Source organism: Equus quagga, chromosome 5 (assembly GCF_021613505.1).
Source record: "Equus quagga isolate Etosha38 chromosome 5, UCLA_HA_Equagga_1.0, whole genome shotgun sequence".
In the NCBI taxonomy this organism is placed as follows: domain Eukaryota; kingdom Metazoa; phylum Chordata; class Mammalia; order Perissodactyla; family Equidae; genus Equus; species Equus quagga.
Window position 1 is genome coordinate 25,558,398 of NC_060271.1, and position 21,164 is coordinate 25,579,561.

The following is a 21,164-nucleotide window of genomic DNA, read 5'->3' on the forward strand; positions in this document are numbered from 1 at the left end:
GTGTCATGTGTAGAGTCACCGTTTGACTTCTGACCTTAGTTAGCGTTTGGTCAGTTGAAGCTTATCTTTATTGTTCCTTGACTTTGCCAAAATGTTATGATATGCTTTTCCTCAAAAGATAGTAATTTACTTGGCGGAAGGATATATTTTGTTTTTCTCACCTTATTTAGAAATCATTTATTTTGGAGTCAGATTCTTCATCTGCTAAAGAAATGTGAAGAATTTTTTCTTTTTTTCAAATTTGACAGCATGCTCTGTATGTACCTGTCAAACCAAAAGTCATTGTAATCATTAGTTGACCATTGCACTTGTTTAAATAACCTGGTGAAAAATGGACTTTGATCTGGAAGCTTGAAACAGTGGCAAACTTTCACAAATTTCATGTACTGAGGACTGGCTCCAAGGTACACTTTTTTCTTAATAATTTATAGTCCCATCATTGATGTAATATTTTTAGTGTTTTTCTGTATAAATCCTGACAACAGCCCCATGAGGTAAGGCAAGTGTTATATTTTTACAGATCAGAAAATGAAGACGCGGAGCCTTAAGAGACTTCCTGGAGGTCGTAGGCTAAGAAGCCGTGTGAACATTTGTTTGGGTTTCTGGCTCCAGGTTGTTTCCCGTGGACCTAGGACTAGAAACACAAAGCCTTTTGCCGTATGGAGTTGTCTGACCTTCAAATTCAACTGCATTCATAGTTTTTCTGCATGGAGTGTATTGTAAAAAGTACTCAACAACAAAAACCAAAAGATTTTTCTTTTCTCCCTGTTATCTCTGAACTGCTGACAGCAGTTGGTGCTCATGAACTCTCTGGGATTTGATGTTAACACTGTCTCAGGAGAGTCTTGCCTTCTGCTTGCCACATCAGGGGCTGCCTTGTTGGAGGAGGAGCCGTAAGAGGTGACTCACGCAAGAGCTGTGTGTCTGTGGCGGCGCTCTCCCCATTCATCAGCAAGAACATCACACATAAGGGACTGTTTTAAGTGCTTTATGTGCATTAATTTTAATATCTACAGCAGCCTTCTGAGTTAGACGTATCTTTATTGTCCCCATTAGAGAGAGAAGGAGAATGAGGCATGGAGAGATTCTCTTGTCCAGTGTCACATAGGAAGTTAGCACTGGAGCTGAGATAACGAATCCAGCCTTTCTGGCCCCAAAGTCTATGCTCTTATCCTCTATCCACTATGTGTATTGCTTTAAGTTGGTAAAAGCCCGGGGCTGGCAGTACATTTTCTTGGGAGGGAGTAGGCTTTCACTTTTGCTAACCCCATACTTATATATTACGCCTCCAGATTCCGAAAACTCAACAACAGTGTTTTTATGCCAACAATTATTATTGATAACAATAGTAATATTTTATAAGATGCCAGCTATATGTCAGTCAGTATGTTGAGTGGTTTTGACTGCCCAGATTTCCTTCTGGAATAAAAGTCCTGCAGAGTATATTTTGTAAGGTTATATAGTGACAGAGAAGGGAGTCAAACCAGCTTGCTTATGTCGTACCCAAATTAATGCCTTCAGTATTGCTTATTAGGAACCTTGATTAGCTTGAAATAGTTGGTATATTTTCCCCTGCATTCAGTCTCCTGAACAACTTAGGAATTTTACTCAAGTAAGTTGTAATCAGTAGTGGCACATTTGTCATTATACTGACCTTAAAATAAGCATTTTTATCCAAATCTCACAGTATTATGTCTCCATTACTATTGGCTTGCTTTGTGAAAATCATGAAAATATTAACAGACCTCAGTGCTTTGCCCAGCAGATGGCATTAATATGAGTTTTTCAGGATCCTTTGGAATCCATTACTTGCCAATTATCCAATTTTGTTTTGAATACCCTGTATTTCCAGTTACTGTTGAACCATTTACATAAAGAGAATGTGCCAGAATTGCTGTAATCTATGCTGTAATCAAATCTGCCTGCTGTAGATACATAATTTACTTTTGTTAATTGTTTACTGGAAAATGCACTCAAGGAAATAATTCTTTCTCTGTTCACCATAATCACTGAGATATTAATCAACTCTCAAATGTAAGATGTATGGGAGCTCTTGTAGGGCCTGGATGTTTTAGTTAAAAGTAATAGTCCCTACTCTCAAAGTGTGGTAACATGGTGGTGACAGCCACAAACTAATGTGATGCAGAATGATTACTTTTTTTTTTGGTGCTGAGGAAGATTTGCCCTTGAGCTAACATCCATTGCCAATTTTCCTCTTTCTTTCCTTGAGGAGAATTAGCCCTGAGCTAACATCTGTGCCAGTCTTCCTCTATTTTGTATGTGAGTCACTGCCACGGCATGGCTTGATGAGTGGTGTAGGTCTGCACCTGGGATCTGAACCTGTGAACCCAGGCTACCAAAGTGGAGTGCATGAAACTTTAAACATTCGGCCACAGGGCCAACCCCCCAGAATGATTACTTTTATGGTATTCACATACAGTACGTGTTTGTATATTTACAGATGCAATACACATACACACGAGTTACATGTAATGTTAAAGACGTACAAAGCAAGGGGCTGGGCCTGTGGCCTAGTGGTTAAGTTTGGTGCACTCCACTTCAGCTGCCCAGGTTTGGTTCCCAGGTTCAGACCTACACCACTTGCCGGCAGCCATGCTGTGGCGGTGACCCACATACAAAATAGAGGAAGACTGGTATCAGATGTTAGCTCAGGGTGAATCTTCCTCAAGCAAGTGGAGGAAGATTGGCAACAGATGTTAGCTCAGGGCAAATCTTGCTCAGCAAGAAAACAAAACAAAACAAAACAAAAAAAACAAAGCGAGGATAAGTTAAGTGGAATGGCTTTGGAATACTGCTTTTGGTTAATAAATCAAGATAACATTAAGAGTTGTGTTCTGACTACACCATCTTTGTTTCCCTATCTCCACCTCACAGCACCTAGCTAATAATAGGTGTTCAAAAAAATGTCTGTTAAATGAAATGAGTTATTTTATTTGCAGCAGAGCAAAGAAGGATAGAGGAAAGAGGCTAGCATGAGCAATGTCTGACATGTTAAATATTTCAAAAGGATTTAGGCTAGGAAAATTCCAGAGACCCGTTGAAGAGATAGTAGATATTTAGTGGAACTATGAGGTATTTTTACAACCTGGGAAAATTTTATAAACAGCTTTCCACTGTTTTACTTGTTTTCTCTCTCCTGGCTGCCCCTCTCGGGTGTTCTGCCATCTGTTGGTAGGAATACAACAAGACACTGTCCTTTAGGCAAAACAGAAATTTGAAACCAAGTTGGCAGAAATCACAAGATCACAGTTACCAAATAATACTGATTGGCCACCTTCCTGGAGTGAGCAATTGTTTTGATTTTTTTTTTTTTTTTTACTGAGGAAGATTTGCCCTGAGCTAACGCCTGTTGCCTGTCTTCCTCTTTTTTTTTTTCTTTTCCTTTGCTTAAGGAAGATTAACCCTGAGCTAAGATCTGTGCCAGTCTTCCTCCACTTTATACGTGGGTCACTGCCACAGCGTGGCCGCCAGTGAGTGATGTAGGTGCACATCTGGGGTTCCAAAATCCTGAACCCAGGCCGCCGAAGCGGAGCACACTGAACTGCACCACGGCGCAGGGGCCGGCCCCTCGATATATCGTCTGTAGATTCCAGTGTTTCTTTGGAAGACTTGATATTTAATCAGTGCCTAAAAAGTAGTGTTATCTTTTCTTATTTTAAAGATTTTATTTTTTCCTTTTTCTCCCCAAAGCCCCCCAGTACATAGTTGTATATTCTTCGTCGTGGGTCCTTCTAGTTGTGGCATGTGGGATGCTGCCTCAGCGTGGTTTGATGAGCAATGCCATGTCTGTGCCCAAGATTTGAACCAACGAAACACTGGGCCGCCTGCAGCGGAGCGCATGAACTTAACCACTCAGCCACGGGGCCAGCCCCAGTGTTATCTTTTTATCAGCATCATAATGGAGTTTTTCTTTTCTTTAACCTTTGAAAATAAAAAACTCGAAAGTATTTTTAAAATCTGTACATGCTAACTTTTGACATTCATACTGTAAAAGTAAAGCCTAATTTTACTTTGACTTTTAGGAAAATGAATGTATAGAAAGAGAAGTAAAAGGTGAAGTTGGCAAGTATGTTCAAAATATTCACCTTTTGTTATTTAAAATCAGTCTACTCATCAAGTAGCCAAATCCTGGGATAAAGTCTTTCCACTGCCTAGGATAACATTGAAAGTCCAGTTGTGACGATAATTAAGTTGAGTTGATGGAATGACTTTATCTCCTAATGTCTGAAGCAATCAGGTCTCTTTATGAGGGCATTTGTAATTCAAGATCCATGGTGTCTGTTATATATCATCTAGTGACGTCAGCGGAGCTGTTGAAAAGTTCTCTAGAAAGAGCAGGTAGGTTGAAGGTCCTTTCTGGGGCGGTCCCTTCAGTAAGTGCTCTCAGTCCGATTTCAGCAAATAAAGAAATCTTCAGTATGACTCCTTGGAAGGAGGCACGTCAAGGCAATCCACAGTCAGGTCACCGGCATTCCCTTTCTTTGTACCAATACTATTCGTACTAAAATGTATGAACGTTTTATTCTGTTGTATCCCCCGTTCCTTCCACAGTGCCTAGCAGGTATTGTTTGTTTCATAAATATTTGTAGAATGAATGAGAGAATGATTGACTTTGTATTCAGATAGAATCTTGGGATATTCTTAGTGTCAGGACCTTTGAAGGCCTTTCCATTTCTTGGGAACTAAGAAGTGTGCTAGTCTGAACTCATAATCCAGATTTTGTTAATAGCAGCTGTGTTTCTGTTGTTTGATTTCCTACATATGAAGATAGGGATCCTAGGAAACTCGGGAGCTCCCGAAAGTTGGGCAGTTGTTGAGTTTACTCAGTATAATAAGCTACTAGTTGAGGAAGGTATTCAATATCATCTTCCCAAGAAGAGGCAGCCAGAGGATGAAATGAGTACTTTCCATTTTCCTTTCCAAAATGTGAGCAGGTGAGGATTAATTCAAAGTGTTTGTGGGGGTCTTGAAAGAACTGAGGGGAGATAATGGCAGTAGGGGCAACATGGTAAGTCATCTTGTAGTACATTTAACTTTTCACTGTGCCTCAGGACAGGCAGAACTTTCTGGTTTGTTGAGAGCCGTTAGGCATTTATATGTATGTTTGGTTCCGAGGATGTGTAACCTATGAAGTAGTCAGCACTTGGGAACGGGGTGCACCGAATTGAAGTAGGGAGAGAGGGGAAAGCAGAACTGTGAAGCTTCTCAATACCACGGTAAGGGAGTAGAGCATGAGAACATTTTTGTTTAAAGTATCGTGCCTAAACGAGCGGTTAGAGAAGTTTTTATTCAGAGAGGTTTTAAAATTATTTCGTGAGACAGTTTCTCTAACCTCACCATGGCTTTCTCTTACCGCAGCTGTTCCAGAGGCCCAACGCGCTTGCCGTCCAGCAGCTGACAGCGGCTCAGCAGCAGCAGTATGCTCTGGCAGCTGCTCATCAGCCTCACATCGGTAAGTCTGTGGCTCCCTTGTTATAGGGGCGGCCACCGTGTTAGGGTAGCTGGCTGCTCTGAAACCCCGTAGCGTGGACTGATGATAGAAAGCCACACAAATCCCTCAGAGTACATGGCCTCTTTCTCTTGTTCACTTGTTTTGAGCCATGTTCTTTATTTTTGGCACACCTTCTAGACCTCAAATCATAAGATTTCTTAGTGTCCAGCTATTGTTCTGTCTCACTGTTTCTGGGTTTAGAGTATTTATACAGTAGTGACTAGCATCCACTCTGTTGGTAAGATTAGATGAAATCTATTAAATAACAATAATTTTGTCCTTGTTGGGGTTGTATAGGCTGTGGATGTATCAACTTCTCATCTTATTAAGCAGCAAATGGAACCTATAAATCCATTTTCCAAGCAGCATGTATTAAAAATTTTAAAAAGTGTTCTCATGTAATTGCTGGTTTTTAAAATAGCTTTACTCTTTTCGTACAGTGATTGTTAATATTTTGATGTACATATATTTGTTTTATTGCTTACACCTCCCCCTCCATCCCCTGACCTTTTTAAAGTCTCTGAAACAAAGTGCTATAAGTATCAATAAGTTGAAGTAGAATTTTTTTTCTTTTGATGTGTCAACATGACATGGTTGAATAGAAAGGAGATTGCCAGTCATGGATTGTGGTATGCTGTGCAAGGAAAGATGTGCTTCCAACCTAGACACAGTAAGGCCAGGCGTGAAGGCCTTTGCCTGGGTCTGGTTTAATTTATGGTTGTAATTATAGATGGTAGTTTTTACAAATACTCATACATTTTCTTTGAGGAAAACTGCGTGGAATATTGTTTTAAATGGAAATAAATTCTTACCTCCATCCCATTACAAAGTCTTTTAAATTGCTTTATTTTAGCCTGTTATAATTTTAATGGTCTTTTAAAAATTGTGCTGAATTTAAAACTGCAGAACAGTTTTAATTGTAATTCTTTAGCAAAGGTAAAAACAAAGAGATGATAGATAAAGTCACCATAATTTTTAGCATAGGGATTATTTTATCTTTTACAGTTTCTCTTTACTCTCAACCTGTCCTATGTTCTCTTTTTTCTTTTTTCCTCACCTATAGCCTGGAATGAAAGCCAAACTCTGTAGGTGTTCTGTAGGGCTGCAGTTGTAGTCAAGTGTGTTTTTACTGACAGGTGTGTTTTCAGCAGGTTTAGCTCCCGCTGCGTTTGTCCCCAATCCGTACATCATCAGCGCTGCTCCCCCGGGGACGGACCCCTACACAGCTGGATTGGCTGCAGCAGCAACGCTAGGTGAGACCTTCTGCTGCGGAGGGGTTTGCTCAGCCTGCTAAGATGTCGTTCTAATGGGCATGCGTTCTTTATACTCTCACACGTCTGTGTCACCCGTGGAGATTTCTCTCCTGATTTCCAGTGACATCTGCCTGCCAGCTGGATATCTCTGCTTAGCTGTAACCTCAGACTTGAATGTATTCAAAGGCAAATTAATCAGCTACCTTCTGTATAGGTATTTTTGATCCACGGAACCACCAGTTGCCCATATGTATTTCGGGAATTTCTCCCCTTGCCCCAGGTCTTCCTCCTACCTCTAGTCAGCCGTGGTCTGGGTCCTTATACTCTTTACTTAGGCTTTTGCAGCTGTTCTCTTACGTGTTCCTAATTTCCTTGCTTCTCCCCACTCCTTCACCCCCGCTAAGTTATTCAAGAAAACTGTCTCGAACACAAATCTTAACCCTTTCACCCTTCTGCTTAAACCCGTCGTTGATTTCTGTCTTATCCATCGTAATATAACATACTGCAGTTATTATCAAACGTGGCTGGTCATTCCAACCTACCTGGATGGTGGTGGTCTGTTGTTCTTTGAGATCAGTACTTTTAAGAAGCTGCCGTGACATTCTGAGAATTTGCGAGGATGGAGACCCGTAATGTATAGGAATCTCTCCGTGACTTGTACATGATGTCTGTACACGTCCACCACTTTCTCCCCCTCCAAACTGGCTCACATCGTACGTTCTAACAATACTAAACTGATTTTAGCTTGCTGCGGATGCCACACTGGCGTAGGTCTCCGTGTCTTTGGACCCTATGGTCTCCTTAGTCCTTTGTAGTAAACTCTTTTCCCGTTCTTTTTTTTTGTGTGAGGAAGAATGTCCGTGAGCTAACATCTGTTGCCAATCTTCCTCTTTTTGCTTGAGGCAGATTGTCACTGAGCTAACGTCTGTGCCAGTCTTCCTCTATTTTGTATATGGGATGCCGCTACAGCGTGGCTTGATGGTCTTTGTGTAGGTCTCTGTGTGGGCTATGGACTCGTAAACCCTGGACCGCCAAAATGGAACGTACAAATTTAACTGCTATGCCGCTGGGCCGGCCCCTCGTTTCCCATTCTTTGCCTAGGAAACTTCTTAGCTGGCGTTGTCACTTCTAGAAAGCCTTGTTTTACTCACCCTTCCCTGTTCTTTCTCTGTTACTTATTAGCGCTTTGTGTTTATTTGCTTCTGTATGTATACGTGAGCGTATTTCCCCTGAGACTGAACTCTTTCAAGGGTAGGCATTTTTGTTCTTTGACTCTGTGTGACACAGTTGCTGTCACCATAGTGGGGTTATAAATATGTGGTAGATTGAATTCAATGTTAGGAGAAACTGAATGTCTTCCAAAGTAAATATTCTGTGGGGCCAGAGCCCTCCAAGTCATGTTAATCATGACCAAGTGTTATTGTAAGATTTCACTTATTATATAACATGCGATTTGTAATTATGAACTCAAATGCAGTATAGAATTTCTCATTTTCTTTAGAATTGTTCACATTTTGGCGTGGGTTGTAATGGGAATATATGTAGTATAGTTTCTCTGTGCCCCTTGCCTTTGGCGGATATAGAATGCTCTTCCTACCAGAATGATCCTTGCTAACTGCCATTAATATTTATTGAACTCTTATTAACTCTCTGCCAGACATTGTGCTGAGTGCTTTTTCTCTCGTAGAAGTTACTGGATGATTTTGCAGGTTAGGAATTTGGGGCTCAGAGAGCTGTTAGGTTTGTGGCCACACGATTTAAACATTGCAGCGTCGGGATTTGACTTAGGTCATGCACGTCACCAAAGCATACGTTGTCCATGTTACCTTGAATTGTCTTCTCAGTACTTTCTTCCTCTACTAACTTACTACATGTTATTTGAAACAGTTCACCAGTCTTAGGGATGACACACTTGTTCTTGCTGAGATCACAGTTTGGCGATGAAAATCTTGCTTTTTGTAGTCATCATGTCAGCCAGCCTGAAAATAACTTGAGGGCTTTCACCTAGAACTGGAAATGTTAACTACCCAGACTGTGAAACTGCGTATTCTCATGGGGTGTTAATCACGTAGGAATTGAAGCAGGCATCCTCATGAACCAAGCTCAGTTCATGAGGCGCCCTTGGGTATTTTCCTAAACTCAGCCATAGGCCGCCTGACCAGGGAACAGAGTAGCAAGGCAAGTTGAGAAGATGTCAAAGCTGGTGTGAATGTGTATGGGAACCGTAGCCCGTGTACAGTGGAGGTTGGCTTTGCTGGCTTTTGAGGGAGGCTTGGGACTGTCATTGCAGGTTGCACACCAATCCTTCACGATAGATGTGGCAACCCTCCTACACCTATTGCACCCATTTTACAGGTGAGAAAACTGAGGCTCAGGTGGGCCCTGCACTGTGTTGTTTTTCTCTTTCGTTCTTTTCTTTAACTGACCCAAACCCACCCTGCTTTATAAACACTAGTCAGATGAGTTTGGGGGCTCACCACTCATTTTAACTTGCAGGTGTGGTTTTTGGACTCTTCAGCTTCTGATAAGTTCAGAATTTTTAACGCATTTGCTTGTTAAAAGAATTAGTTCATATTGCAGCCTAGCTTTTCTAAGCAGTGCCTTCATTTTGCACCCAGATGTGGTGTCTCCCAGTGGGCACCCTAATAAACAGAGCTGCTTGATCTTGGCTCAGCCCACAGGTAAAGAAAATACCAAATGAGAATGTCAGAGCAATTTTGGACAGTGATATTATTTGACTTATTTGTGTTTTAGAAGCTGAAAATGGGAAAACAAAAAACGTGCAGTTTCTTTTGCTTTGGAGTGTGTGTTTCTGTAGGATTAGCTCCTGTGTGAGATAGATGGGTTTGAAACACTCTTTGGAAGTCCGTTGGAAGGCATGGTTGTTACTCAGTCACGGTGCACATGTTTTAAACTCTCCCTTAACTAAGAAAGTTCTCAGTGGAGATGGGTTTCAGCAGATATGAGGAGCTGGCTTTGAGCACATGTCTTGGCTCGCAAATATGCAGCCTTGGTGTTTCTTGCCAGCAGCTTCAGAGAATTCTATGGTTTAGATTTCTGCCACACCCAGGTTGCTGCATAGCTCTGTGACTTCTCTGTTGCCTCCTCTGAGTGGCAGAGTCTGCAGCTGCAGCTTGCTGCTCAAGAAGGTGAACAGAGGGGCCGGCCCCGTGGCTGAGTGGTTAAGTTCGCACGCTCTGCTTCAGCGGCACAGGGTTTCACTGGTTCAAATCCTGGGTGTGGACATGGCACGGCTCATCAGGCTATGTTGAGGCGGCATCCCACATACCACAGCTGGAAGGACCCCAAGCTAAAAATACACAACTATGTACCAGGGGGCTTTGGGAAAAAAAGGAAAAATAAAAAAAAATTCTTAAAAAAAAAGGTGAACAGATAATTTAGGTTAGAGCGAAATGCTTAGTTTTGTTTAGGGCACTCAGCAGGTCTGTAAGAAGCCAAGATGTTATATATTTTTTGTTTCTATTTGTTTTCAACTTTGGCTTAAATGTAAAATTTCATTTATTGATATCTAAAGGTAGTTGTGTTGAATACCTTTTGTGACTTTAAAAGTAGAAATAGGAAAACCAAGCCTCTTAGAATTGAGCAGTGGAGGTTCAGTGGAGTGTTGAGGTTTTGTTGTCAGAAGACTGATGGATCTTCTTATTTCTGGAGGTAATGAAGCACCAGGACCCCTGTCCCTATCAGTCACCTCAGGTGCCATCTTCACCAGTGAAAGCAGGGTACCACGTCATCTTTTGTTGTGTTCCATCACTTCCAGTACATAAACTCTCCATTTATTTCCCTTCTAACAACAGACTTCGTCTGTATCTATCCTCTCTCCTTTCTTTCTCAGAGGAAAAACATGCCTTTGCCTTCCTCCTGACCAAGGGCAAGTCCTCCATCTGTCCTTAAGCCCACCCCCTCGAGCTTCTATCACTTATTCTCCCTTTCAGTATCTGCGGTGTTTTGTCCTTCGCTAGCTTCTTTCTCTAGTCCTGGAGTATATTACTGACTTTAGAAGACTTTGGTGTGGGGATCATGTATAATATTTTCTGTATTTAAGAAACAGAATTCATGATTAGCTAGAGGGAATCAGTATATACTTAAGTTAATATTTTGTAGTAGGATGTGCTGAGTCAGATGTAGTGTTTGGAAACCCTGAGATGATTCGACTAGCCTAACCTTCCTTACCTTACTCTTGCTGTTTTTAGGCCCAGCTGTGGTCCCTCACCAGTATTACGGAGTTACGCCCTGGGGAGTCTACCCTGCCAGTCTTTTCCAGCAGCAAGCCGCTGCTGCCGCTGCAGCAACTAATTCTGCTAATCAGCAAACCACCCCACAGGCTCAGCAAGGGCAGCAGCAGGTAAATGTAAACAAAATGTACTCCAGCGTCGTGTGAATTTTAGTTATCGCATATGATTGAAAGGTAATGTTGGTCCTGATAGAGAAATGCTGTGCATGGGCGAGTTCCCTCTTATGTGTTCTCTGAGTTCAGGCTCAGACTTCACTGTGCTTGTGGAATGCCTTTTATGTGTTAGGTCCTTGGGCATGTAACTAGGTGAGATCATGGTATTACATATGAGAAAACTGCTTAGAGGATTGTCCAGTTAAGGGTACTTAGTTGGCAAGTGGCAAAGTGTGTATTCATACTGACAGTAAAATTTTCTTTCTGCCATACTATAGTTAACCTGCTAAGCACCGTTCTCAGATCACTTCTGGCTCTCTTACCAGTTAAGTTGCCATCAAAGGGGAGGTACTAGTTCTTCAGACTGCTTATTTATAACATCTGTTGAATTGGTTATAAATCTTAAACCTGTTATATCTGTTTTAACTTATAGGAATAAGAGCTTTTTAATTGAGTTGGGAAAGGATAATAACTGCAAAACTAAATATAGTCATGTGCCCCATGAGACGACATTTTGGTCAGTAGCGGACCAGATAGACAATGGTGGTCCCCTGAGATTAGTACCATAGAGCCTGGGTGTGTAGCATGCTGTGCCATCTAGGCTTATGTAAGCGCACTCGGATGTGTGCACAGTGATGCAGTTGCCTAATGATGCATTTCTCAGAAGGCATCTCCGTTGTTAAGGGACACATGACTGTGTGTCTTTTTATTTTTAATAGGCCATTTTCTCCTGCTTATTAGAATAACACCTATTTATTCCTGAAAATTGTGGTGAATTGGAAAACTCAAAGAAAAAAAAATCACCCTAAGTCTTCATGTCAGAAAAAAACAATGTTTAGTATCTGTCATTCTAGCCTCATTATTTAATTTCTGCCTTCTAAAATTGGGATTATGCTTTCCACATGGTTTTGCCTCCTGTTTTTACACTTTTCCATGTTACCTAATGTTTGCTGGCTGTATTAAATCCATCAAAGACTATTCCATACTTTATTTCCACCAGTCCACTATTATTTGGTATTTAACTTAGTATTTTGTGTTATAAATAGACTGATCAATATCCTTTTGCATAAGTCTGGGATTATTTCCATGGAATACATTCCTAGAAATGGAATTTTTTTCAAGCAAATAAAATGAGCACTTAGATTTAGGCTTTTGATATGCGTCGCAAATTAAATGTGTTTTTTGAGACAAAACACCATGCTCGTATATGCACATATGATAGGATCCAGACAAGAGTTCTTTGCTTTTTATCAATCTCAGTAAAAGAGTACATGTTTAATTTTTTAGATTCCACAAAATTATAGGACAAACACAGGTCTTGCAATTCTAGCTAGTTTGTCGTAGGTCAGTATTTTTATAGTAAGATATCGGAAGCTGCTGTGGGATTTTCCTTGCAATAGTGTGAGGTATCTAAGGGAATTCAGCAGATAATTTCTTGAGAGAATCAGTGGTGTGTATCAATAATAACTACAATAGCTACTCTTTGTGGACAGTCGGTATTTATTTGTGTGATCATCTTTGTGTTTAAATGGCTGCCGAGTTATTGTGGATTTGGAGGACAGAAGTAATTACCATATTTTAAAATTAGGTCTAATAGAGTAAACAAGAAAAATAGCAATAGTACAGTACTTCTTATTGAAGACTTTCTGTTTAAAGCTAAGTGTTCCACGTATAATTTCCTTTACTTATTATTATTTTTTTTCTTGGTGAGGAAGATTGGCCCTGAGCTAACGTCTGTTGCCGATCTTCCTCTGTTTTGTATGTGGGATGCTGCCACAGTGTGACTTGATGAGCAGTATGTAGGTCTATGCCTGGGATCTGAACCTGTGACCTGGGTCACCAAAGTGGAGAGTGCAAACTTAACTACTATGCCACTGAGCCAGCCCCTCTTTTACTTATTCTGATTCTGATAAATATATGACTTCCCATCCTAAGATTGAGGAAATGGCATTTGTCTACTCAGGGTCACACAAATATTAAGTTGTTAAGATTTGAACACAAATCTATAATTTCCCAACCTGTGCTGTTTTCTGACCATATTGTGATGTCTGCAGTTATAGAAAACCTCAGATCTGGGTTTGTTCTGTCTCTTACCAGGTCGCAGCTAGGGCAAGTTGCATAACTTCTTCAAATGTAGATTCCTTAGCTAGAAAATAATCATGATAATTTGCATTTCAGAGTTTTCTGTCACCCATAGTTACAAACCCTACTATGAAAATGTTATTAGCATTACTTTTTAATAGGGTGGCAAATTTTAGTTTGTGTTATTTTTGCCGATTTCTCTCAAGTTATTTTAGGAGAATAGAATTTTCTTGGTGAACTCCTTTGTCATAGTCATTGAAATGGGAGACCCTTTTAAACTTTGCTTTTTGCCTTTTTGGCCTTTACATTTTATCAGAAAGCATTTGTTATGTTCTAGGCACGCCAAGTATTCCAAATCTAATTGCTGGAACTTTCAGCAGACTCAGTGACATTCCAGCCATTCCATCTTACTTCTGATTCCTTTTTCATCCTTTTTGAAGGTTCCTTTGACACTTGATAAAATTGAATTCTCTTCTATTTCAAAATGTTTGTTAAAGAAAAAATCCTAGGTGTTGGGTTGAACCCAAGCACAGGTGGTAAACTTGGTGGTGAGTTGGTGTTGGAGATTGCGTTGTGAGAGAGCAGAGTTTAGAATGCCTTCTGCACTGTCTTGACTGGGGGAGACTGTAGATGATCATCTAGTGAGCATGGTGAACAGAAGGATGAATGGTTATTAATTAAAATATCCCCATGGAGCATCTGCTTGCCTGTTAAGTACAGGTAGATTTTACTGAGTTTAACTCAGCACCTTTGGCGAGAAGTTTGAATTTAACAGCTTTTGCATTGTGAAGATAGGTAGTAAACCTACTCCTAGGATAGTGCTTTACAAATAGATATTGAGTCATTTTTCTTGATTTTGTTAGATGTTAAAATGTTACTTGTGAAATTTTATGTATTTGTTTCCATAAAATCCAGACCCAGTGGCTCTTGGTGAAATTGAAATATATGAACTTTGGCAGCTGACTTAAGAACTGTGATGTTTCATCAAGGTAGCACACAGATTTCTGGAGAGTGGGCAAAAAGGAAACATGTCACTGTCTTCATTACAACAACACTCAATAGTCTGGACCACCCCTTTATTCTGGCACCTTGTCCCTTCCCCTATCCCCTGACCTTTCCACACAATTTCTAATCACACACAAGCCTAGTTGATTATGTCCTGTGAAAACGAACCTTTCACTGAGTTTTTTTTTGGGGTGGGGGGGTGAGGAAGATAGGCCCTTAACTAACATCTTTGCCAGTCTTCCTCTGTTTTGTATGTGGGATGGAGCCACAGCATGGCTTGATGAGCAGTGTGCAGGTGCACACCTTGGATCTGAACCTGTGAACTGTAGGCCTCCGAAGCAGAGCGTGTGAACTTAAGCACTGTGCCACTGGGCTGGCCCCTCATTGATGTTTTATTAGTTCTTGAGCTGTTAGTATTTGCCATATCTCTGTACATGCTGTTTACTTTTCTTAGAGTGAGAGGTCTTCTGGGTTATTGGTTAGGCATCTGCTAAGTCTTGGCCCAAACACTCCCCTAGGCAGCCTCCCTTCACTCTTCTATCGTTGTAGATTGAAGCACTCCTTCTCTTGTAAAGTCTGTTAGATTCTTTAGGTCACAAACAGAAATAAATTGCCTAATATGTTGATGGCAGTTAGCTGTTGGTTATCGATTGTCTCTGGGGTACCAGGCATTGTGCCTTGCAGACGTTAGTTCTAATACTCCCAACACGTCTGCAAGATGAGCTGTTACTCTCAGTAGTTTTACAGATAAGGAAATAAGAGTCTTTGGGTAAATTAAGTGTCTAGCATCTCTTCTTGCCAATAAGGACAGTGTTGTCCACTTTATGCTCATGTAATAAATATTTGATTGTTGGTGTGTTTGTCTTTTACATTTTTTACCAAATGTTTTTACCAAGAATAATCTGTACCCACGTTCTGACCACGTGTCTTTTATAAATAGCAAAGCGATAGTGAAAACGATCTAAGAACTCTGTCTTTGAAGACATTGCACAATGCGTCGTCCATAAACTTTGGTAATTTTTAGCCTTGGTCTTTGGGTTTTGCGTTCTTACTTCCTGGAGTATATAGATCTTCTGGAGTAGATTCTTCGAGAATTCGGAGTGTTTACCAGCGTCTTGATACCTGTTTAATAAAACGTAGATCCTTTATCACAGTCGCAGAACTAGTTTTCTGCGCTCACGTGTCAGTGTTCTTGACAAATACTCGTCTCCATTTAGACTGCTGTGTGTTTGTGGAATGTTATGGCAGGAGAAATAGAAACAGGTCAGAAGCCTCCTACATCAAATCTGGAGCTCATTTGGGGCCATTTGGGCCTTGATGAATGGGAATAGTATCATAGGGTAGAGAAAATGCTCTCATATTCCGTAAAGAAAATATAACTTCTTTTGTGTGTGTGTGTGTTTTTTAAAGACACAGGTATTTTATCTTAATTATGTGGGTAAATTATCCTTGTTCGTCCTGTCTAGACCCCCTCCCCCACTCCATCGTACTCTTCCTTCGTCACCCTCTGTTTGTCAGAGCACTGACGTCTGTTATAGTTACTGTTGGTTGTCTGTCTCATTCACTAGATCAGAAGCTCCAAGAGGGCAAGGGCTTTGTCTTGTTCATTGCTTTATCCCTAGTACCTGCCAGATGGTAGGCATTAAGTATGTGATTAATGAATGAATCAACACTTTTATATGCTTTTGACTGCTTATAAAGATAATATGTTTAAGAATTGTAGAAGGAAATTTCATTATATGAGATGTTAATTGAATTTTCATCCTAATAGCCATGCCATATAAAACCACTATAAGAAAAATGGTTTACAACTATTAATTTTTAAAAGTCGACCAGACGTAGAGCACATGGTAGGTCTTAGGTATTGCCAGTGAGAAAAAAGTAATTGATTTATTTCTGTCTCCCAGGTTCTCCGTGGAGGAGCCAGCCAGCGTCCTTTGACCCCGAATCAGAACCAGCAGGGACAGCAAACAGATCCACTAGTGGCAGCTGCAGCAGTGAATTCTGCTCTTGCTTTTGGACAAGGACTGGCTGCGGGCATGCCAGGTGAGGCTGCGTTGTTTGTCCTAATACCTTAAGAAGAAACTCTGTCATTGGGGGAGAGTGAGAGGAGAATCGGCAGTACTTTCGGCTTGCTTAGGCTTGTTGTGATTTGGAGACTGGCAAGGATGACACACTTGCCCTCACTTAGACCCTAGTTCATTGATGAGAGCACCTAGTTGTTCTGAGCCAGTCTTAACCTTGTATGTTGGAGATCTGTGATCTCCACACACAGCTTGGAATATGCTGTTTTTCTTGAGTGACGATCAGGGATAAAAGCAGTGGCCAGGCTACTTTAGCATCACTCCAGAGCTTTAGTTTTTATGCTGATGTCTTTGAACAGCATTTTTAGGAAGAAATTCTTAGCATTCCTTCATAGGGTCATCCCTGACGTTTCTTGGTTTTCTCCCAAACCAACAGTAGAGGTGCTTTGTAGCTGCCTGCCTACCATTGAGATATGTATATATCTTGAATATATGTTATTCTGGGCTCAGTGGCACCTGGTCCTGTTCTTTTCATGGATCGGATGTAGCCTGAGGTGCTTCCTTTGAAACAGGCCCTTGTGAGACCTCAGCCTGAGTTTATGGATTCTTAGTGACCATGGAGCATAGCCTAATTAACTGATCTGTTTATGAATTCAGTGAGTAACTTTAACTTGCCTACTGTGTTTTGTTAATTACTGAACACTTCTGTTTTATTGGGAAGTCACCTGTGGTTTCTTCTATGGCTCAATGGGATTTGGAGATTCCATCTCATAGGGTATTGAAAGATCCTGTTGGGAAGCTTGTTTAGGTTTTTCCTGCTAACTTGCAGGATATTTGTACTGAGATTATTATGTGGCATGAAAGTACTATGATTGTAATCATTTGTACCCTCTGTTATTTGTGTAGTCAAGGAAAAAAAAAACAATTGCCAGTGTATGATTGCTGGTGATAACTTTGGTTAGCACTTTGAAGAGCCACAGGTATTCCCTGTTCCGCCAAGTTCCTTTTCTAACAGGTAGTGGGTGGTAAATAACACTACCTCTTATTGTGTTGGATATCATGCTAGGTCTTTCACATTCGCCCTTTCATCTACACAAGAACTTTATGAGGCAGGTATTATCTTCATTTCACAGATGGGGAAATGGATACCCAGTGATTGAGGGTCATACAGCTGTCTAAGTGGTGAAGCCAGGGTATAAATCTAGGTCTGTCTGTCCCCAGAGCTGAGTTTGTGACTATTTACAATATGCTGGTGCTCAGGAGGCATTTGTTAGTTTCATATATACTTATATGTTGGCTTGATATTCCCAGGTTATCCGGTCTTGGCTCCTGCTGCCTACTATGACCAAACTGGTGCCCTTGTGGTGAACGCAGGAGCGAGAAATGGTCTCGGCGCTCCTGTTCGACTTGTAGCTCCCGCCCCAGTCATTATTAGTTCTTCAGCTGCACAAGCAGGTGAGCTTAGATCCTAGTGGACTCATGTCAGAGATCTAAAGGGGGTGACAGATGATATCCTTTTTTGAGGAAGGTTAGCTCTGAGTGCCGCCAGTCCTCCTTTTGCTAAGGAAGAATGGCCCTGAGTTACCATCCGTGCCCATCTTCCTTTGCTTTTTATACGTGGGGCACCTGCCACAACATGGCTTGACAAGCAATGTGTAGGTCCACACCTGGGATCCGAACTGGTGAACCCAGGGCCGCTGAAGCAGAACATGCAGAGTTAACTGCTGTACCACTGGGCTGGCCCCAGATGATACTTTTAAAATACGTTGAAAATAAAATACTTTGACAATTCTCAGTGTAGCAATTCTACACAGTAATATTTCAGACAGAGAGTCCAAAGCAGCAAGTGACCTCAATTCTGGTTCTGTTGACAGCAAGTACCAGCTGGTTAGCAGCAAGGACTTGCTCCAGTGCGGGCGTCAGAAGTTGGATTACTCATTGAAGATGGCACCCTTGGCAGAAGTCCAAGGCTAATTTTACAGTAATCCATGTCATCGTTTTAAGATAATGTGTGTTTTTCTTGTTGGTTTTTTTTTTTTTTTTTGGTGGTTTTCTTTTGCGCTGGGGCAGGGATGGAGAAAGTGGGAGGGAGGAGTAGTAAGGAGTGGCAGAGCATAAATTTTGGTTGAGGGGTAATAGGCTTTATTTTAAGCTTTATGTGTATTTGAAAATGAGGAACCAGTGCGGGAACATCTTGAAGAGAGCAGCGTGCTCAAGTGTCTTAGGAGTTGGAGGGACTCTAGTATTTGGTCGCCAGTGGTTCTTGAAAAATGTCCTTAACATAGGTATTTGTGGAACTTGAGGTTTTAGGAAGTGGTTGTATTTAAAATGAGTACATTTGATCTCTGTACCTGTTTTAAACTCAGACCCTTTAAAGCTACCACCGTCGTGAACTTGGCTCCAGTGGTATTTTGACTTCAAATTGACAGTTGAAATAGAAAATAGAAGCTTCAGATGAAGGGATCAAAGACAGATTTGTATAGTTCTTTACAAGGTTTCCGTCTGCTTTGAAAAGATCTGGCAGCATTAAAAGGTTTTCTAAAGGATAACAGTGTAGTTTGGAAATATGGCCGGCTCCTTTAACAGCCAGATGGTTTGCTTTCTTCTTCATAGCTGTTGCAGCGGCCGCAGCTTCAGCAAATGGAGCAGCCGGTGGTCTTGCTGGAACAACAAATGGACCATTTCGCCCTTTAGGAACCCAGCAGCCTCAGCCCCAGCCCCAGCAGCAGCCCAGTAACAACCTGGCATCCAGCTCTTTCTATGGCAACAACTCTCTGAGCAGCAGTTCGCAGAGCAGCTCCCTCTTCTCCCAGGGCTCGGCCCAGCCCGCCAGCACGTCCTTGGGATTTGGAAGCAGCAGTTCTCTCGGCGCCACCCTGGGATCGGCCCTGGGAGGGTTTGGAACAGCAGGTAGAAATCAGACTGATGTGCTGTTAAAACTGAGTTTTAATTATGTTTATAATCTTTACAAAACACTGACAATGCATGGAACCCTGGACAGATACCACAGGCAGATCTGGACCGAGCCCCGTGGGAATCCAGCCGTCTCACGTATCTTTGAGATGATGGACTGTTAAAATCATGTGATACAGTTGGGGCCTGTTCTAGGTTTATGCTCATGTTGCTACTTATTTATATTCTCATAGTCAATTTGTTTCAGGGATTAGAAAAGCAGGGGAGATTTTTATAGGCATTGGGAAGAATGTGGAGGGAAGTATAAAAACGTAGATGTCAAAAAGTGAAGGAGGAGGACTTAGCAAAGATCACGGGTTGGCGAACTCCACAGTCTGCAGGCCTTAGAGAGTCATGGGGTTTCTCTAGTCTTGCGAGAAGTATTAAGGTGGATATTATGGAAAAGTGGGAGGAAGGAAATTAGACCAAGATATCTTTAATGTTTTGATGGGAGAAAAAAGCAGGAAGTAGTAAGGTAAATAATGGTATATTGTGGTGTTTGTAAAATAGTGTAGTCTCAAAAGAGAAGGGCATGTTTGGGAGAAAGTATCTTAAATTGGAATTGGGGCCTAGTAATAACTCTTGATTGAACCCATTGAGAAAACAGGCTTTCATATATAATTCTTATGTAGTGGGGCAATACCCCATTGACATATCTTTTTTCTCTACTCCATTTTTCTACTAGAACCTTTGGGTTGATGAAAGGCATTCTTTCCAGCCCATTTTCTTTCACCTTTTCCATAGCTTATGTGGCCGTCAGAGCTTTTAAACCCACGCCCACCCCATAATATGTGACACAAAAGGAAGGTCAATTTAGCATACGTGTGATGGTTTGAACAGAAGTTTCTTGTTAACTTAAGCCATGTCCTCTTTATTACTTTACCTGCCCCTAGAACTGCCACCTGAACGGTTAGGCCGTCTCTGCTGACAAATTTGCGGTGGTAAGGAGTCTGTATCAGAGCGTTAGGAACAGATCACTGGGCTTGTTCTTCGAAGAACAGGCCTGTTCTTATCTGCATTGTTTTAATTCCATTTTAGTTGCAAACTCCAACACTGGCAGTGGCTCCCGCCGTGACTCCCTGACTGGCAGCAGTGACCTTTATAAGAGGACATCGAGCAGCTTGACCCCCATTGGACACAGTTTTTATAACGGCCTTAGCTTTTCCTCCTCTCCTGGACCCGTGGGCATGCCTCTCCCTAGTCAGGGACCAGGACATTCACAGACACCACCTCCTTCCCTCTCTTCACACGGATCCTCTTCAAGCTTAAACCTGGGTAAGAACCATTACTCTAACCCCACCTTGAACTCGAGAAATCTCTTGCCACTGATGACATTAGAAGTACTTTGCATAAGCAAAGGACAATCCCTTTATCCCAGAAGTGTCCTGGGTGTTGCCTTCCTTAAGTACCTCATGTTGTTTAGGCTGTACCTAGATAGCGTAGCCGGTCTGGATTTATTAAAGTTGGGTGCACCCCCGGATATTCACTTCAGCTTTAGTGTGAACGTCTTGTTCTTTGGCTACATGTGAGAAACTTCCATTGTAAGCACAGTACAGACTCATTTTAAGTAAAGCTGGAAAACACAGAGACATAGAGAAAAAGAATGTATCACCACTGAAATATCACCATAATTAATATTTTGCCTTATTTTTCAGACTCTCCCTCCATGTATACATTTAATATCTTTTTCACATAAAACATTTTATTTGAATCATTTTCCTAGATTCTTAAAAAAATTGTATATACTTTTTAAACTGAATCATATGCTAATGAGTATAGAAATGTGTTTCCCGATTACATGGTTAGGTTGTTATGTCTATGGGATTTTAAAAGTGTTATCATCTAGATCCTGGAAAACGAGGAGGGAAAAGAGGATCCTAAGCAGTAGGCTGTAAGACCGAAAACTTGTACTAACACTGTGGATGGCATAT

General features: G+C 41.3%; 1 protein-coding gene and 1 non-coding gene across 13 annotated transcripts in view; both read left to right on the forward strand.

Moving 5' to 3' along the window:
* Positions 1 to 21,164, forward strand: part of PUM1 (pumilio RNA binding family member 1) — a 122,259-nt gene that overhangs the window by 68,732 nt on the left and 32,363 nt on the right. For 5 of the 12 annotated variants that reach the window (XM_046663370.1, XM_046663373.1, XM_046663372.1 and 2 more), the window contains 7 exons: positions 5,380 to 5,473; positions 6,661 to 6,765; positions 10,977 to 11,128; positions 16,165 to 16,303; positions 17,593 to 17,736; positions 18,895 to 19,191; positions 20,272 to 20,508. In XM_046663370.1, coding sequence (XP_046519326.1) covers positions 5,380 to 5,473; positions 6,661 to 6,765; positions 10,977 to 11,128; positions 16,165 to 16,303; positions 17,593 to 17,736; positions 18,895 to 19,191; positions 20,272 to 20,508 — 1,168 coding nt within the window. The remainder of the gene's footprint in view (positions 1 to 5,379; positions 5,474 to 6,660; positions 6,766 to 10,976; positions 11,129 to 16,164; positions 16,304 to 17,592; positions 17,737 to 18,894; positions 19,192 to 20,271; positions 20,509 to 21,164) is intronic. The other 7 variants (XM_046663371.1, XM_046663374.1, XM_046663380.1 and 4 more) reach the window with 3 other exon arrangements.
* Positions 16,416 to 16,491, forward strand: LOC124240536 (small nucleolar RNA SNORD103/SNORD85). The gene has a single exon (XR_006888924.1). It is a non-coding gene; the product is annotated as a small nucleolar RNA SNORD103/SNORD85 (small nucleolar RNA).